Source organism: Lingula anatina, chromosome 9 (assembly GCF_051362555.1).
Source record: "Lingula anatina isolate TDL-2025a chromosome 9, LinAna3.0, whole genome shotgun sequence".
In the NCBI taxonomy this organism is placed as follows: Eukaryota; Metazoa; Brachiopoda; class Lingulata; order Lingulida; family Lingulidae; genus Lingula; species Lingula anatina.
The window spans coordinates 8,088,046-8,102,522 of record NC_141775.1 but is presented as its reverse complement, the minus strand read 5'-3'; the positions used below and the strand labels follow the sequence as shown (position 1 = coordinate 8,102,522).

At 35.2% G+C, this 14,477-nt stretch overlaps 1 protein-coding gene across 12 annotated transcripts in view; it reads left to right on the top strand.

Moving 5' to 3' along the window:
- Positions 1 to 14,477, top strand: part of LOC106151030 (rap1 GTPase-activating protein 1) — a 135,313-nt gene that overhangs the window by 85,997 nt on the left and 34,839 nt on the right. Inside the window, exon 1 of one of the 12 annotated variants that reach the window (XM_086996204.1) lies at positions 12,030 to 12,109. The exons of the other annotated variants lie outside the window; for them this stretch is intronic. Within the exon in view, the coding sequence (XP_086852330.1) occupies positions 12,045 to 12,109 (65 nt within the window). The 5' untranslated portion in view covers positions 12,030 to 12,044. Of the gene's footprint in view, positions 1 to 12,029; positions 12,110 to 14,477 lie in introns of those variants that run through there. 12 annotated transcript variants of the gene reach the window in all.

Sequence of the window (14,477 nt, the reverse complement as noted above, 5' to 3'; positions counted from 1 at the left end):
GATCACTGATAGGTAATGTCCTAGGGGCAGGTGCATGGGGCTAGAAAGCTGAATTTTTGTTCAGCCGTCTATCTAAATTATGTGTAGAAAATTATGTCATGTTCAGACATGACCACAGGTTTAAGATTATGATCTGCTTAAACCATTAAAAAGCTATAATTGTGCCACAGTCGTTTATTATTTTTTTTTGAAGGCAGTTTAATGTTTCAAATTGGGCCTAGAAATACCAGTAATTGTCTCACATGTTTTTACTGCTGACAGTATCAAAAATGCCTGCATAGAACTGTATAATTGCATATCACTGCATATTTTATGACCATGTTTGAATATGCTATGCCATGCAATACAAACAAGAGCTCATTCAGAACAGCAGACTATAAGGCTGTATTCCCAGAGCTTTTAGATCGATCTATCCCCGCGGGGAGTCTCACTAGATTACTGTCAGATAATCCGGCTTAAATGTCCGTCCCGCCTACTACAAGCTGTAAGGGGTTAATTAACTTTCGTGTCCGCTTGGCTGACAGCTATTTAGCGTGAACCCCCAGGGAGTTAGGTCGATCTAAAGTAGATCGATCTAATCTCTGGAAATGGGGTCTAACAGATCTGCAGGTCAAATATGGTGACCCACTAAAAAGCTTGTCGCCTAATTCCTGTAGACATTGAATAGATTCCCCGCGGGGATTACGCAACAAATGTTCAAGTGGGTTGGCCATATTTGATCCAAGGATCTGTGTGTCTGAGGTTCTGAATGCGCTCTAAGAGATCAGTAAGTGGAGACTAGAATGTGAAAAGGCAAAGATGGATCGAGATTTTCCAATCCACTTTGGATGGGCTTAATTTTTCAAAGTTAGTCCAAATGTGTTCCGGATTGCCCTTCTTAAACTAACAAGAATGATGTTAAATAAACAGAGGTGGACAGAATGATGTAACATTTTCTTTTGTGAAAAAAAATTGAGATATTACATAAAAATTTCGTGTTACTTTCACTAGCAAGTGGAGTCAATTGACAGCTATTTCTCATCTTAGAATTAGGAGATGATGATTGTGAAGACTAGTCTGTCAACGGTACAAGCATATGGCTGTTTAAACAAGGAAGAAAAGTCATCAAAAGACCATCAACAGATAAGCACATATGTTTTTAAACAAGGAAGAAAACAAGGAAGAAAACATCAAACCATGGTGTTAATATATATATATATATATATATATATATATATATATATATATATATATATATATATATATATATATATATATATATATATATATATATATATATATATATATATGGCAACCAGCCTGATAGCCTTGAGGACCATTTCCCTTTAGATTGTGAAGTGGGATGTGAACCATACAAATAAGGCTGAACCCGATGACATGTGAACTGAGGAAAAAAATCAGGACAATTAGTTTCACCTGGTCATTATGTGTGCTGTGGAAGACATTTATGTATTATTCTAAAGTATGGGCAGTCAGTCTGGTTGATGCATTCACACAAGAGTTTTAACTGTTTAGATCTTAGGTCTAAGTTGTCATCAGACAAACCAAATGGCAATTTTGGATATAAAAATAACCATTTTTAATTGCACTAAACCTAGCTTTGCAATGTCTTCATAAACTGTGTTGATCCAATTAACCCTTGGATATTATGTGCTTTGGTGACACGTTTTAGACTCAAATCAGTTTGGTTTTATCTTCATGTGTGAATGCACCTTATCATTCCAGTTTGACTCTGACACAGCATAGTTTGCTTTGTTTTAAGACATTTATGTTGAAATCGTGTTGGTACCTGTCTAATTGTGGGGGTTTTTGCTTTGTTTTTAGACATTTATGTTGAAATCGTGTTGGTACCTGTCTTGTTGTGAAGTTTTTGTAACAATTTTCTAGTCAGGGCTGATTTATGGCATTGTTTCTCTGATGTTAAGTGCTTCAGGGCTTCATCGCTCATTTTTATCATGATTTTATGAAACCGTCAACTGTTTTATGCTACCACATATATTGCAGATAAGCAAACAAAAATGTGATAAGATTTTGGAAATTATATATCATACAAAAATACTGAGCAAAGCATGGACAAAGGGGATGTTCAGAATGAGTTATGCCACAGGTAGGCTAGTGTGTACTAACTCCATGGGGACTCTTGCTGAATGCAATCAGATTAACAGGCTAGCTAGTGTGATGTAACATTCATTCTCAGTGGTCTCATGACATTTATTCTGAGGTCCTACTACCCTTTGCAGGTCTGTAGTCAGGCCAAGTTCAGGGAGTTAAAAAGAATCCTCCTTTTTGCTGTGGAAAAGGCCCACTCTGGGTAAATTTGATCTAGGTAAACTATGGTTTCATGACCAAAGGTCCACATTTTCAGAAAAAGAACCTCCTTTTGTAATTGCTGGCTATGGGCCCCAGGCCCTGCCTAGTGCCTAGTGCCTAGATCAATCCTTACCAGGTTTCATACTTTTTGGTCCACCCAGCACTGTGTGTCTTTCCCTTTGCACACTGTAATTGTACATCCTTTTGATGAGACAATTAAAAAAAAAAACTAAATGTTATTATTTAGGGTGGAGATGACTTGAAAACATGTTGGTGTATTTGACTCTTCATTTAGTCCGAGTGCAAGAATTTACATTATTTATAAATAATTAATATTTATAGCACTTAAAAAGATTGTGCCACATACATGTATGTTTTAAAATGAAAGACTACTTTCAGCTACCGAAAAATCAGCAGTTCTATTGTGTCAGAATAACACAGCTATATTATGATCAGTCACAATCTAGTATTGTTTAACACTAGAGTCCAGAAGTACTTAAAAGTATCAATATGTCAGGGAAGTTTAAAGATCATAGGCTGCTTTGTTTTACTTTCTCCTGTGTGTGAATATGTATGTGAAAAGAGAAATGGTGCAGCCAATCATTTTGACAAAACTAAAACCTAAATCTTTCAGTTTCATTGATTAGCTGGTTGCTGTAGTTTATTTGTAGACTATTGCGATGCAGTTTGAAAAGATGGCAGAATATTTCAAGCTTGTCATCATCTTCATCTCTCTTTCTGTCCAACTGTCTGTCTGTCTGACTCTCTCTCTCTCTCTCTCTCAAAAAACTTTTATCACATTTTTGTCGAAATCAAAACTATGACTCAACCCAATGAACAGTTGGCAAGATCCCAATAATGATAATAATGTTTGAACACTATTTAATGATAGGAAGTATAGAAGTGTGCATAATCTGATTTGATAAATCAGGGAAAAATGAAGTAGCATTTCCTCCATGGTAGCACAAAGTTTTCATAGTCAGAGTTTGGTTTATCAGCATGTGAGTCATTACAGGGATCCTGGAAGAGGTATGAGGGGAGGAGGCATAATTTTAATTAAATGAGTCATAATTGTTATTGTAGAGATTCATCCCTCTCTCTCCCTCTCTTTCTCTCTCGAAATTTCTGATAAAAAAGGAAAGTTACAAAATCTTTTGTATCAGTGATAACCTTGTAACAAGTTTTGATATTTAAATAAACAATCATATTTTTCATTTCCTTCCCTCTCCCTCTCTCTCCCTTGCCTCTCTCTCTCTCTCTCTCTCTCTCTCTCTCTCTCTCTCTCTCTTTTTGCCTTTCGTTTCTACCTCACCCCCTCTCTCTCTCTTCTTTCTGGCTTTTGCCTCACCCTCCCCCCTCTCCCCCGCTCTCTCTCTCTCCACACCTCTCCCACAGGCTACAAGACTGCAATTTTTTCAAAACATCAAAGACCTGCAAGTGTGATACATGAGCAGTGCCTATGCCATTAAATGTAACACAGAGATTAGAGTCAAACTACAGATAAAACCCATTAGCCATGAATGGAATCAAAGACATTAAAAAAGCATGAAACTGCATCGGCCGCGTAGAAATCTCTAGTGGTGATCTTTCCTTGTGTAATAACCATTATAATACATCTGATTTCGATGAAATGGTGAATGCTCACTTGGGAGGGTTTTGAATGCCACTAACTTTAATTTCTCATTTCCTGGCACTTTCCTGGGAATTGGAATAAAGTGGCAGTGTTTTGAAACTGTAGATATAAATGGGAATTAGAAGTTATGACTAATGCTGAATGAATGAATGAATGAGTGAATGGCCTGTTATGTGTTAGAGAGAAAGTTCAATTATTTGCCTTTTAATTTTTTATAATTATTATTTTAAGGCAGGCATTTTGTTGACAAAGAAAATTTTTTTTGATCTGTTGGACAGGCTTATTTGCTTCAGTATCTCACCTCCCCCCTCTCCTTACTTCTGTTCTCCCTCCCATAAAAACACCATGTCACTGGAAGAAATGATAGAGAATTGTCTTATTTAGCTTATTTACGAAATTATGATCCATGAATGCTCACTTATTCATTATCTCTTTTCCCTCTGTGACTCCCCCTTGAATACTGTCTCTTTCTCCATGCTTTCTCTCTCTCTCTCTCTCTCTCTCTCTCTCTCTCTCTCTCTCTCTCTCTCTCTCTCTCTCTCTCTCTCTCTCCAAGTCCTGACCACTGCCTCTTTGCAGGACAAATCAATACACAAATCAAGGGAAAAAAATTCCAGGAAATCTGATCAGTTAATTAAGACCAGCATGCCCTTATCTGGGTTTTTTATAGGTCAGCAATTTTTTTTCTGACCATGTTGAGTTTATACAGAGGAAATCACCAAAGTGCCCAACTCTATGCATTTAGAGCATTCAATATCGAGTGAAAAGTTATCAGTTTTCATTGTTGTTTTGGATGCCTGTGAGTATGCATCGAATGCATTTTTGATAAGAAACTGCATATCTATGCATAATATGGGTTTTTGTATGGAAATCTAGGGAATTGGGACGGCGTTATCACCTTAGCTCACCTCATGCTTTCTGTGAGGCTAAATGATATGAGCAGGGCAGGTTGGTAAGGAGGAGCAAAGGGGTTGGGGGGCGGCAGCGTGAGTATGCGGATTAGAAAGAACTACTTTTTTTGGCCAGAAAAGGTTCATTATGAATCAAAAATGGCTCTAGATTTTATGCCTTATCTAAAGTAGTGTCAAATAAGGGGGTGAAAAGGTCCATATTTTTAAGATAACAGACCCACCCCTTCCCCTTCAAACTTTTTTACTATGGGCCAACAGAGAAACCTATCGATTGGAGCATTTTATTTTCATTTCATTTAAATTTCTTTTAACTTTGAAAGGACTTATCACTGTTAATTAAACAAAATCTGAAATCTAATATTTACAGGCCTCTAACTCTGTCATGATTTGAAACAACTAAATTCTGTTACTTTTTTACAAGGTGCAGCTCTGTTTTTGATAATAGTTTGATTTACTTTTAACTTTATTTGAGTGCTGTAATGTTTAATCTCTATTTTACTTGTATTATTATATGTTTTTGACAGATTTTATTCAGTACCATGGTAGCTAAACTGAGAATATTCTCTGCACAATATCACTATGTACAGGAAACCAATCTGCAGTCAACTTTTTTTTTTGCTATTGAAAAAGGGAACTTAAATGCCTGAACCAGCAATATTAGATAAAAAATTTGATTTGTTTTCTTAATTTGTTTTGTGTATTGTATGAAATAAGCTATATATTCGTGAAGTTAGAAAACTCATTGTGGTTGGATGTGATGATTGTGTGAGGCAGTGTGCCATGAACAACTAACACAATTTCAGGAGGATTGTGAAAGACTTCTCTTGTATCATTTATGGTTTAACTAAGAAATTTATGCAACTTAAACAAAACTTCCTCAGTTTTATTCATAGTGAATTTTTTTTATTATCATATCTGTCTTTTATTTGGATGTGAAAGAATTATTTGAAAGGCTTTTTCTTTCATTACTAGTTAGCTCTCCATTTCCTGAATGTGTATAGCCTTCCTGTGTGGTTTGTCTTTATTGATGTTAGTGGACTAAATGGAGTGGTGGGTGTTTTTATTTCTATTTCATCGGGAAAGCAGTAATTGAATTATGCGTAATGGGTTTTTTATTGGATTTTATTGATGGGTTATTGTACTGTTGTCGTTTTATGTTGTAAAAATTGTTGGTATAATCAAATGGTGGATTATTTGATGTTCTCATTGCTACTTTTATAAAGAATGAACTCTCTAGATGTATTTTTTAAATTTTTTTCTCTCTTAACCTTTACGAAAAAGTATCTATTATGTTTTTATTGTGATGTGCCACTGTACCAATTCTGTCATTTTTTTCAATGCTTTACAAGGTCTTCTGCATATGAGAGTAGCAAAACCAGCACTTTTTCTGACTATTGACTTTTTATGCACATTTAAAGCAAGCTGTAATGTGTGAGTCAAATAATAAATATGTGAAGTAATAAATAGACAAATGAACAAATAAACCAAAAGATGCAGCCAAAAAAATTGGTTCTATACAAAACTTGATTGAAATGATTGATGGTAAAGGATCTTTCATCTTGCAGATAGAAATTGATAACAAGTATAAATAGGCACTTCAGTTTAAAGACAGTGGCATTCAGTATGTGTGTTTATTTGGAGGTCAGAGGCAGATATCTTTGAATTATAAAAATGTTACTAGGAATCTATTTGGTTTACAGAATTTGTGTGTTTCGTGAAAGAAATTGGTGAATTTGTTATAGCCAAGAGTACAACAAATCTTTTCATATAAATATATATATATACATGTGTGTGTGTGTGTATATATATATATATATATATATATATATATATATATATCCTCACTTTTGAAAAAACATTTTAGTCAAGATTTGGCAGAAGTCAATTCCATCATATTATCACAGAGCTCTGTAAGGAGTAGTAGATCCTTTTTTGTGCCAATTTCCAGCAACTGCATCAGTTTGATAAGCAGGCAATCAATTGTCTGAAAAACATTCATTTGATGCCCACACGCTATCAAATAGCTCAGTAAGGGGTGAGATCTGATGAGTTGTCTGATGTCTGCTATCAAAGAGCTCCGTAAGGGGTGAGATCTGATCAGTTGTCTGATGTCTGTGTTGTGGGGATGTCTGTAATAATTATTGATCTCATCACCATTGTTCTGCACTGTGAGACTGGCAGTTTGATTGCTCTAATCAAATATTGATTTGGGATATTTATATTGAGCAGAAGAAGGAGGAAACACGGGATGTTCTGATGCAGTTTTTTTAGATAATTTTTGCATTGCTGGGATACAAGTTCAGCGCTTACTGTTAATGGTTTGTGAACCTTATAACCATAGGATAAGTCTACCATTTATGAGACTGCAGAGCTGTCATTAAAAATGTCCCCCAGTGTTTTATTTATTTGTTGTTTGTTTGTTTGTTTTTTTACATCCATTGTTTTGTGCTCAAAAAGGGAGAAATAAGACGTTCTCCCACAAACCACCCTTTTGCCCAGCTGCCCCCACCCCATTTTAAAATCCCCATAATTTTCTTCTTTCAGAATACTTGGTTTAGTCTTTTTTTTTCTGTAGAGAGATTGTCAGGTTGTTATTCGGTGTATAAAATCTCATATGAAGATAAAGCTAAAATGCTTGTTTATTACCACTGCCTGTCATAAGGGGATATGTGAAAGTACCAAAGCTGTAGTTTGTCAGCTGTTGATAGCGGACTCAAGGGAGCTGTTACATGTGAGCCCAATTCTTAGAATTTGCTTTTAAGCAAATCGGGGTTTTATTTTCCACTGACAAACAGCTTTACTTAGATTTGAAATCTCTCTCTCTCTCTCTCTCTCTCATACAGAAAATGAAAAATTAGTCTCAGGCCTACCCAACTACCAGACTCGGCACCGAATGATCCGGAATTCACCGGTAGATCAGACCACACTTCCCGTTTTCAAGGTGTGTGTCAGATCGCATTACACAGTAGTGTAGTGTGGTCTGATCTACCGGTGAATTCAGGATCATTCGGTGCCGAGTCTGGTAGTTGGGTAGGCCTGAGTCTCAACTTTCCTTGATCAAGTACTAGAATTTCCCTGTTTGCAGTCTAGGAGATATTCTAAATGTGGAAAATGAAATTTATCACAGCGTTTTATCTCTCTCTTGGCATTTTGCTTTTAGGCTGCTTTTTGCAGAGCATTAATCATATCCTGTCTTCTTTATAAGAAAATTGGGAGGAAGAGTAGAAAGCTGATTGTGAGATTGATAATAAAATTACAGAACCTAATCACCAGCATATAGCTAAAATAAGTTAATGAATGTTAGAATCTTTAGCAATTATAATCATTGCTTTTTTTGCAGGAAAGAAATTGTATAAAAAATAAATAATAAAATAAGTAAATAAGGTAAAAAAAAAAAAAAAAAAAAAAAAAAAAAAAAAAAAAAAAAAAAAACAAGGGTACCGAGTGTACTGAAAGTAATAAAAGTCCCTTTTTAAATTGCATTAAGCATTGTACATTTCACAGCTCAGTGAAGGTTATGTATACGAAAAATGCAACCAGTATCCTCCATTCATAATGTCATTGGTGAGAGGTGTTATCAGTTATTCATTACAAGGCCCATAAACATGGCTTCATAAGCTTTACCTAGACAAGAGCGAGATTGATTCCTTGATGGTTAAGATAATGTATAATATCCTGAAATTCGATATCCTTTACCAGAGCCCAAGAGAATAAAAAAAAAACCAGAATAGTCATTTTAATTGATATGATCACTCAAGATGATAAAAATATTGCAAAGTGCACTCATTTCCTTAATGCTTTAGACTTAGTCTATATGTTGAGACAAGGATTACCTTGGACCGGAAATGGGCCCAACTTGCCTCAACAGAGAGCCATTTTGACTACTCTGGTATTACAATGTCTGAAGTGCAGTGGGAGGTCTTATTACAGTGTACAGGATTTTGACTACTCTGGTATTACAATGTCTGAAGTGCAGTGGGAGGTCTTATTACAATGTACAGGATTACAGAGAGACATGATTGACCTCAGAAATATTAATATGTGGACCTCATAAATATCCAGTTGAATAATTCAGCATATTAAAACTGATTCGCACAACTAAAATTGTGATAGTTTTTTTTCTGAGAGCTTTTGACCACTACCCATTTCCTCAATCAGTAGGATATAATAATAATAATAATTTATTCGAGCATTAAATGTGCAGTTACATTTGATATGCATTACCTTGATGACTCTACTGGTATTTGAATAGAGAGTTTGAGATCTATATTCGCTCCGCAGTGGCCCTTGTCTAAACATGCCATTTTAACATCTTTTAGATTGCACTACTCCATGTACTACTGGTCTCTGATTTCATCAGAAAAATGACCAGTCTACCACCCTGTGATCTGATATATTTATATAGTAGATTGGATTTGTATTCTTTTTCACTTCCTTTAGTCTGGCATATGGATCCATCCCACAGGGCCTACATGTGGATTATGAATAAGGAAAAATTTGATTTTTCTGCTAAACTACATCCCGTTTCCTTTAATCAGCCAGCAAAATCGAAAAGTGGCTTTGCGATAAAACCAATAAAAATGGTAGGATGTTCCAGTAATGGTAATAGAAAGCATCCTAGGGAGTTCTTGCTTACTGCAGAGTTTTTTTCTGACCTCTGTGTTAGCGATAAGCTAAGTAGCCATTGATTGGGCAGTGGTATTTCATAGGAATTGAAAGAATCGAATCAGTTAGCAAATGTCAGATCTGAGGCAAATGTGGTTGACTGTTTGATAAGTGATAGCAACAAGGCCTGGCCAAACAAGAGAAATTGTGATAGAATGGAGGGTTTATTTTAAAATCTGGATTACTGTTTCACTCTGATATGACCAAGTTTAAAGATGATTAAGCATCTCTAAGTTAAAGTTTGAACTTTTTTAAGGGGTGAAGGACAGAATTTACACCTGGGATTTACACCTTTTACACCTTTTACACCCTGGCAGACATGGAGCTTGGTCAGCAACAGTGACCATATATTCTACAAGTTTGTTTGTAAAACAATGATGAAGTAAGAAATATTTAAGCAGAAAAACACCCCTAGCAACGAGAGAAAATTACGAAAGATTTATGTTTGAGTGAACAAGTGATGATGTATCCCTTGATTAACTATTTGTCATTGATGGTTTTGTAAATTTTTCTCATCAGTCAGAGTCAAGCTTGGTGTCTTAATGTCTGGAAGACTGCCTTTTATACTAGATTCTTTCTTTAAGCAAGCACAGTAGGTGGGACTAATTGTGCCTAGAAAATAAGAAATTCTTCGATAAAGGGCTTTAAAGGCTGAATGATTTTATTTTGTAGTACACATGTGCTGTACAATAGGAAAAAATTAAGGTTTTCAAGGTGGATGAAGAATATTGTACATTGCTTTAGCTTAGCTTTGTTTCAGTTTGCTAAAAAAGATATGGCAGGAGGACTGATCAATGAAAAACAAAGATTCTGGTGATTTCGCACGGAAAGTTATTGACAGGTGACAGTTTTGTCAACAAAAAGCACAATTGAAGCCTATATGAATACATTAAGCCTACAACTGACTTAAAGTGTTACATCAAGGGGCAACTGAGATGTCAGTGAAGGCGTTTTGTTGAATTGGATTTTGTGAGAAAAACCACAGGTATACTGGGTAACAGGAGATCCTGAAAACCTTCATGACTAAAGTTTGTTAAGCAGTTTGTGCAGAGAGAAGAGAAAAAAGGAGATTTTGGATTAAGGAAAAAGAAAAAAGAACTGAAAGATATAAATTAAGGCATTAATGATATTGCTTAGGGCAATGTTATATAAGCTCTATGACATAGTTGGGATATTTATGATTAATAACCTTAGAAGAGGATAAAACAAACATAAGAAGGTCACAGGGTCTAAGCAAAGATCTGACAAACATACTGGATGTCCAACTTGCAGATACATAGAAGGAACAAAGACCTTGAGCTCACATATTTCATGTTTGAGTTTTATTCTTGGTTGACAATGATAAGAAACAATCTCTGCTATATTTGTCAACAAACTGTTTGTCAGCATTAATAACTGGAGAAAAAATGTGACATAAACATTTGCACTGGACATATTTGACCAAGAATAGACATACAAAGTGTTGATATATGTGCACACGCTAAGCAGCCTCAGCGGAGATTGACATTAGATTTGACTAATCTGTAAATCAGATAGTTAAAGTATGCCATTCTAGACATATTAAGACTTTATCAGTTAGCAATTTGGCCATTGGTGTGGTTGTAACAGAGCAGCAGAGATATTGAGCTTCATTTTCTCTTCCTGAACTTCATTAAGACGGATATAGACAAAAACATGGACAGAAGCTCTGCCTTCAGCAGAAAATGTTAAGAGAAGAGAGATATTTTTAGAACTAGTATTTAAATGGAATTTTAAAGCTGGCATTGATGTTCGTCTAAGGAACTATAATGAGTTTATACAGATAAAAGATAAGAAGATTTAAAGAGTTTGCGGATGGTTCTTGTTACAGTGTTCTAGGGATAGGATGAAGAAGAAGGTATATTTTGGAAACAGATGAAGAATTTTCATCTTCTGCACTAATTTTTAACATTTTTTACAATTTAGATCCATAATTTGATTGTTGTACTTTTTTGTCAGCAGTTGTGTGGTTGCATATTGATGATTTTTTCAGCTGTCTGTGTATTGACTTAAACATTCACCCATTGCTTATCAAGTACCTTATCTTAGAGAAAAACTGCACAGAAATGTATACTTCAGGTTTAATGGAGAAAGGGATATGCAATGCTGCGGATATTGAGAAACAGTGTAGATAAGACAAAATCAAATATCCAGCCATTTTCCTCAGTCCAGGCAGGCAGTTATTTGTGAAACTCTGCCAAAAGGCATGGTGCAACAACTGGCTTGAAAGAATTGAGAGAAAACATATCATATCCATCATAGTTCTTTTTTGCTTCTGTGCACATATCTCCAGAGATTCTGGAAACGGCTGTCTGTCGGATAGCAAAATAGTTTGCTTTAGGTACAACAGTTGTTTAGAACGAAGAGAGCATTAAGTACAGGAAGAAACAGTTGATCCGTGGCTGAGGAGGATCGACAAATGATATTATTAATTCAGTACCACTATTGCAATCGTTCCATCTGAGAGATAATTGCTGCACCAGATCTTCATGCAACTGTCAAACAGTATGGATGGGAAAAGAAGGCAATCTGAGCCTTCAGTGGTCTATTCTAGTCTTACTCCAAGAAAAAGGTGAGTTTTTTAAAAACCGATGTATGCATGGCCAAAATGATGCTTGAATAATTTGCAGGAAGGGTGGAATGAAAGGTTTTTCATCATAATCAGTCTAAATACACTGAGTTTAACTTTGATGTGTGTGGAAATATTGAGGACTTCTGTTAATACCAGCAAATCTCTACAGCTCTCTTTTTGATAAAAACTTAAAATGATTAACAGAACGCTCTACTGTACTATACTAACTATATGTAGGTGTAAATTGTTTCCCAAATACTGTTAAGGAAGAGGTTATCGTTACTCGGGTTTTGTCCACGTACACGTAATAATTGTGACAGTTACGAAACACCCTGGCAAACTGCCATTGTTTTATTTATCTGTTTGGTTTCTGAGACCATGTTCATCTTGCAGTAAAACTTTTGAATGAGAAATAATAAACTTCATCATTTGTGAATACAATTTATGAATGAAACTTTCTCTTTATTTCCCTTTGTTCAATTTTTACATGAAATATAAGGATGGAGGAATCATTCTTACTTCAAAGGCAGGAAACTTACTAGAGGAAATTTCAGATATTATTTTCATCGCAATTCCAATTTTGAATGAAATGATTGTAGATGGCTGTGTAATGGGACAATCAAGCAGGAATGATAATTCACGGAATAAAGGAAGAAGCCTTATTTTCCATGTAAAGCAAATTATGACACATGGTTCAAGACCAATTTTTAGTTCTTAATGTCACGTTTTCTGTTTCATTACTTTCTTGTCATGCACTTCTGACGCTCTTGTCAACCACTAATAAGGCTACTTAAGATTGGTAATTTTTGTTTATTAGTCTTAGAGATCACATGTAGAGCACGCAGAACTCTCAGAATGCTTTTGGGAGATATCAGCAGTTTTGGTGCTCTTACCTGGTGTTTTTATTTTACCTTATGCTAACAAGCATTTTATTGTCAAAAAGTGTTATTTGATCAGTGAATTGACTGTAGAAGAATAAGAATTGGTGGAGTGCACTTTGGAAGAATGCGGTTATCCTGAATTCACATAGGAAGTATGTGAAGCATATAACAATTGTGGAGAGAGATGTTACGTAAAATCTGACTGTTCCCTGTACGTATGGTTTGTTGGGTTTCATATTTAGAAGATGCATGTATAATTGCTATATAATAGTTATATGTAAAACTTATCAGTTGATTTGAAGAGAAAAAAAGTTGATTCCATTAATTTTTGATGGAGTTCGGGGTTCTAGGTAAATGTAGTTAACTCGTGTGATTTGAATCATGGAGAGAAAAACAAAACATGGTTTGTACATTTTCACATTTCAAAATGACAAGAGCTTTAGAGCATGGTTTATGGTTTAAGACTGTGCTATTGATTCTTGTCATGTCTGAGAAGGCACTCAGGTTCTTCACTGATTGCAGTCAAATTTGGACCACTAAATGTAATTAATCTACTTCTAAAATAACCTGCAATTAACTGGATAACAATCAAATTTTTAGTCTGTACCATCCTTTCCTTCGAATTTGTTTTTTACATAAAGCCTCAGGACAGATGTGCTCTGAAATTTTGCGAACGTTAATTTGTGAATATTCCATTAGCCTGTTGGAATCGTTTGAGGAAGCAGTTTTCTGGGCGCCAATGTGAGTTTTGCCTGCCAAGAATATGTTGACAGGGGGTATTGATTGCAATCGTGTGCATTGATTTTTTTTAATGGTTGGTAATGGCACACTTAGCCATGCACATGTTACATTGCTTTGAAGAGATAGAGAGAAAAAGGGAGAGGATGAACGTGAGACGGGAGAGGGAAATCATTTAGGGGGAAGATGGCAATAGATAATCGAGTCTGACAGCTAAATAATTTCTCTTTTAGAGTTGACATTTCCTTATGTAAATCACCATTTTCAATCAAAACACATTGAGTATCGCCATTATTTTCCATTTGCTATCCATATGCGAACAATATAAAAATGATAGAACTAGGATATATGAAAAAATAACAAAAGGATGAGTTATTTTCGATTCATAGCTGTCTTAGTCTTGTAACTGCTCATTTTATATTCAGATATTATGGGATATTTAACAATTTGAAGAACATGTTGTTGGTATTGATTAACAAAAGTTGCCATTTGAGCTGCATTCAGACTGGCTCATTGTGAGGAGCACATGTAACAAAACTCTGTTGATTTACTGGTAGCACTTAAGTCACTGAAATAATTAATGCAGCTGTTCAGACAAAACCTTAGCTTGGTTTAGTTAAAATTGCATCTTAAGACAACAAAGTGCTTAGAAATGTTTTTTCCTTTGATTGTATTGAGTGACAAGTTGCTATAAATTTAGCATTAAATATTTAGTTAAAAATTATATTATATACTTGACAGTTGATTGC